Raw genomic sequence first — 3,777 nt, forward strand, 5'->3', positions numbered from 1 at the left:
TAACAAACCTTGTAAATCGTCGGGGAAAAAAGCTGGATAATTATTAGATGTGAAGTTTTATTATTAATATTTATATATTTGAGATACGTTGAACAGCTAATGAATGTGTCTTATAAATAAAGACAGTCAGAAGAAAAGAAGGTTTAGAGGAAGAAAGAAAATTTATCTCCGAACGAGTTATGAAGATAGCCTGAGGAGAAGAGGGAGGCAAGAAAGAGAGAGAGAGAGGGAGCAAAAAGGAGGGAATAAAGAGGGAGGGTGAAAAAGAAAGAGAAAACAAAGGAGAGATTAAGAGGGACGGAGAAAAAGAAAGAGAGAACAAGGAGATATAAAGAGAGAAAGGAAGAAAGAAAGAGCAAATGAGGGAAAGATAAAGAGAATGAACGAAGGAAGGAGAAAGAGACACGATGTAATCGATAATACAATAAAAGCGAAGAAATCAAACCAGATTCCAAGGTACACGTTCAGTTAATTGACTGCAGTCCTCGCGTCTTTTGGACATCTAATATGATATTATTTTGACACACAAAGCCTTTAAGATATCTATTTATTTTTTTCTGTTCGTGTTCTTTGGTCATCTTAATCTTATATTTTAATAATCTGATGTTTTCAAGCAGTCTTCTTACTCCACCGTGAGAAGAAACATAAATTTATGCTACCACTAACGACTCAATTGTGACTGCATGGGATATAATATATATTTATTTATATATTTCACATTCCTCTAAATATATAAAGTTCATCTATAGATCCTACATTGTTTCCCCTTAGTTGCAATGGATTGGGGAAACGATGCGAACAGGTAAGTACCATTTAATGCTTGTCACTGTTTTACTTTCTCTTTTCTTAAGTCTTGTTTCGAAGCACATGTCGGACTAAAAGTGGGGGTCCAGTACGTATATAATTTTGGTGGGAGGTTTTCATTAGCAACGTCCAGCTGGCGTCCTTAGCGCAGCTTATTGCAAGCTTAAATTAAAATTCAGTGTGTAAGAACGATAAACAAACATATATGCTGGGGAGTCGTACAATAAAAGGAACTATCAGTTTATTTTTCTATTATATCTTGCCTTGTCCTTGCTGGTAAATTATTATAAAAGTCAATTTGAACATGCATTAGATATCTTTCGATAGAGCACTGCGTTCTGAGACATGTCATTTCATGTTATATTTTCTGCTTTCTCCAAGACTTTATGTTTAAATAAAGTACTGACAGTATTATAAATAAATGGAATTCTAGAGCACCTAACTAGAACATTTTACTGTATCTAGTTCAAAGTATCACTTAGTTTTGACTTTTAAAAAATTCCAGTCTTCTATAACATAACAACAGAAAATCTATAGTTATTATTTTTCATAAAGTGAAAGTATATCACAGCATTCATCTTCTAACTGGAGACAATCTTGTTATTATTTTGAGTGGCAGAATTAGTAGATCAATTGGTAAATTACCCTGCCGTAATTTAGTTATGTCCCTTTATGTTCCGAGTTCAAATCCCTTCGTTTGTTATTCGATCTCTAAGTACTATAAAATGCCAATCAAGTATTGACTTCGATTGCTGCCCCTCCTCTTTCCGAATTTGTGGCATTGTGATTGACAGGATATTTAGAGCGTCGGAAAAAAAAATGTCTTGCAGTTTAACTTCTAGCTCTACATTTTGAGTTCAAATCCCATCCGAAGTCAAGTTTGCCTTTTATCCTTTTGGGATTGATAAGATAAAATACAAATCCTGTACTGGGAGAGGGGTCGATGCAATCGACTAACTCTGCCACCCGTAAAATTATACTAAAATTTGAAGCAATTATTACCAAAGGCTACAAGCTGGCAGAATAATTAGTGTCTGATAAAAATGCTTCATGATATTTCTTCTGGTTCTTTATGTTTCTGAGCTCAAATTTCACCTTCAGTCCTTTTGGGGTCGATAAAATGAAGTACCAGTTTATTAATCTCTCTCCCCTCAATCAGAAACCATTACTATTATTATTGTGGCTTACAAAACGACCAATCAAAATGCCTTGTAGTATTTGTTTTTGGTTACCCCTTTACATTTTGCATTCAAATCTTGCTGAGGTTGACTTTGTCATTCATTTTCCCAATTAAGTAGGAGTTGGTTAAATGAAATGCACTTCTCAAAACTCGTTTTCAGGAATGTACTAAATACTTAAAGGTATTCAACCATCACTGCTAATCTGCCATCATTGCTAATCTACCATCCTATTAATGAAAATAAGTTATGATGGTTTCTTTTATTGCCATAATACTGAGAGATGTGGGGGGATATTATCACAATAAATAAAACAGTCTCAATAGGTGGAGAGCTCCTTTGGACCTGTTGGTCAACATCAAATAAATTCTGATTTACTCTGACTAACAAATACAAATACCTTATCTCAATATTTGACCCACAATACACGAGCACATATTAAGGACAGGATTATTCATTTAAGCCATTTTCATCAGTCTTGTCTACCTTCTAGCAAATTTACTGGAAGGCAACACTTCTTTGCTTTACCTTCATATTTCTTTTCAGGTGGTATTTTAAAAAAAGATCATGAGGACTTGGCCAAGGAAGAAATATGCTGTCTTAAATCCTTTCAGTTTTTACCCATCACACTACCTTTACCCCTATAGCCACCAAGCAGAGTGACAGTACTTGTCCTTCTGAGCAAAGTTAGTGGTAGAGGCACTCTTAATAATGGATTCTTCTGAGAGCTGGATCTGACATAACTCCACAATTCAGCAGTGTTTAGGCACTGGACGAATATGCAGAGAATGGGATTGTTACTCTGGATGCATCTCAGACATGCCTAGATTACAGGACTGCCATGCATTTAAACCTTATCTTAAATTGGCATTGCCTCTGAATAGAACCACCAGACTAGGAATTTTTGGATGTTATCCATAATCCTTGAGCTGGAAGTCCACCAATAGAAACTGCTTTGTTGATCATGAAGAATGTATAGAGAATCTGCTTGAAAATTATCTCTGGTGCCCACTACTAACATTCTACAGAGTGCATATTAACCCTTTAGCATTTAAATCAACCATATCTGGTGAAAATATTCTACCTGTTTTATGATCAAACCAACCAGATCCAGCCTGTCACACCTAACCTACAATGTTGTTCTTAAAGTAGACTATCACATTGTCAAAATCTCAAAGGTATGAGATATAGCATATTTAATTCAAAATAATGTGAATAAATAAGCATTACATTCAACAAAGTTATCTGAATGCTAAAGGGTTACTAATCCTTTGGCTGCTCTGCTTGACTGGTAGAGGATTGTGTGCACTTAACAAATTCCAGATGTTAGGCACCTAATTATGGTTAATACCTGATCTGAGACTGCAGCTTTGTCAAAGAGACTAACTGCAAAATGATGTCCCTGACAAAAGTAACACACCTGCTCACTGTTTGAGAATCTTTGCAGATGTCACTACCTAAATAATTAATACTTTATTTAAGTCTTAAAAACTCTTTTTATAACCTAAAACTTGTGATTTTAGTATCATTTTTTTTTTCTAAGAACACAGGTTTTACAAATAAAATGCTGAAAACTGAACCTGCCTTCACTCACACATACACACATCTCATCATTTAACATCTGTTTTCAATGCTGGCATGGGTTGGATGGTTTGACAGGATCCATCAAGCCACAAACTGCATTGAACTCCAATGTCAGCTTTGGTATAGATTCTATGACTGAATGTCCTTCTCAACACTTTAAATAATATTTGCAATAAAAGTTCAATCCTAGGTTAAGCCATTTCACTTCATC

The 3,777-nt window shown here is 35.0% G+C and overlaps 1 protein-coding gene across 2 annotated transcripts in view; it reads left to right on the forward strand.

The window, feature by feature from the left end:
• Positions 1 to 11: 11 nt before the first annotated feature.
• Positions 12 to 3,777, forward strand: part of LOC106871331 (growth hormone-regulated TBC protein 1-A) — a 47,722-nt gene continuing 43,956 nt past the window's right edge. Inside the window, exon 1 of one of the 2 annotated variants that reach the window (XM_014917727.2) lies at positions 12 to 456. In XM_014917727.2, the coding sequence (XP_014773213.1) occupies positions 380 to 456 (77 nt within the window). In that variant the 5' untranslated portion in view covers positions 12 to 379. Of the gene's footprint in view, positions 803 to 3,777 lie in introns of both variants that reach the window. The other variant, XM_014917728.2, reaches the window with a different exon arrangement.

The sequence above is a fragment of the Octopus bimaculoides genome, chromosome 10 (assembly GCF_001194135.2).
Source record: "Octopus bimaculoides isolate UCB-OBI-ISO-001 chromosome 10, ASM119413v2, whole genome shotgun sequence".
Classification (NCBI taxonomy): Eukaryota; Metazoa; Mollusca; class Cephalopoda; order Octopoda; family Octopodidae; genus Octopus; species Octopus bimaculoides.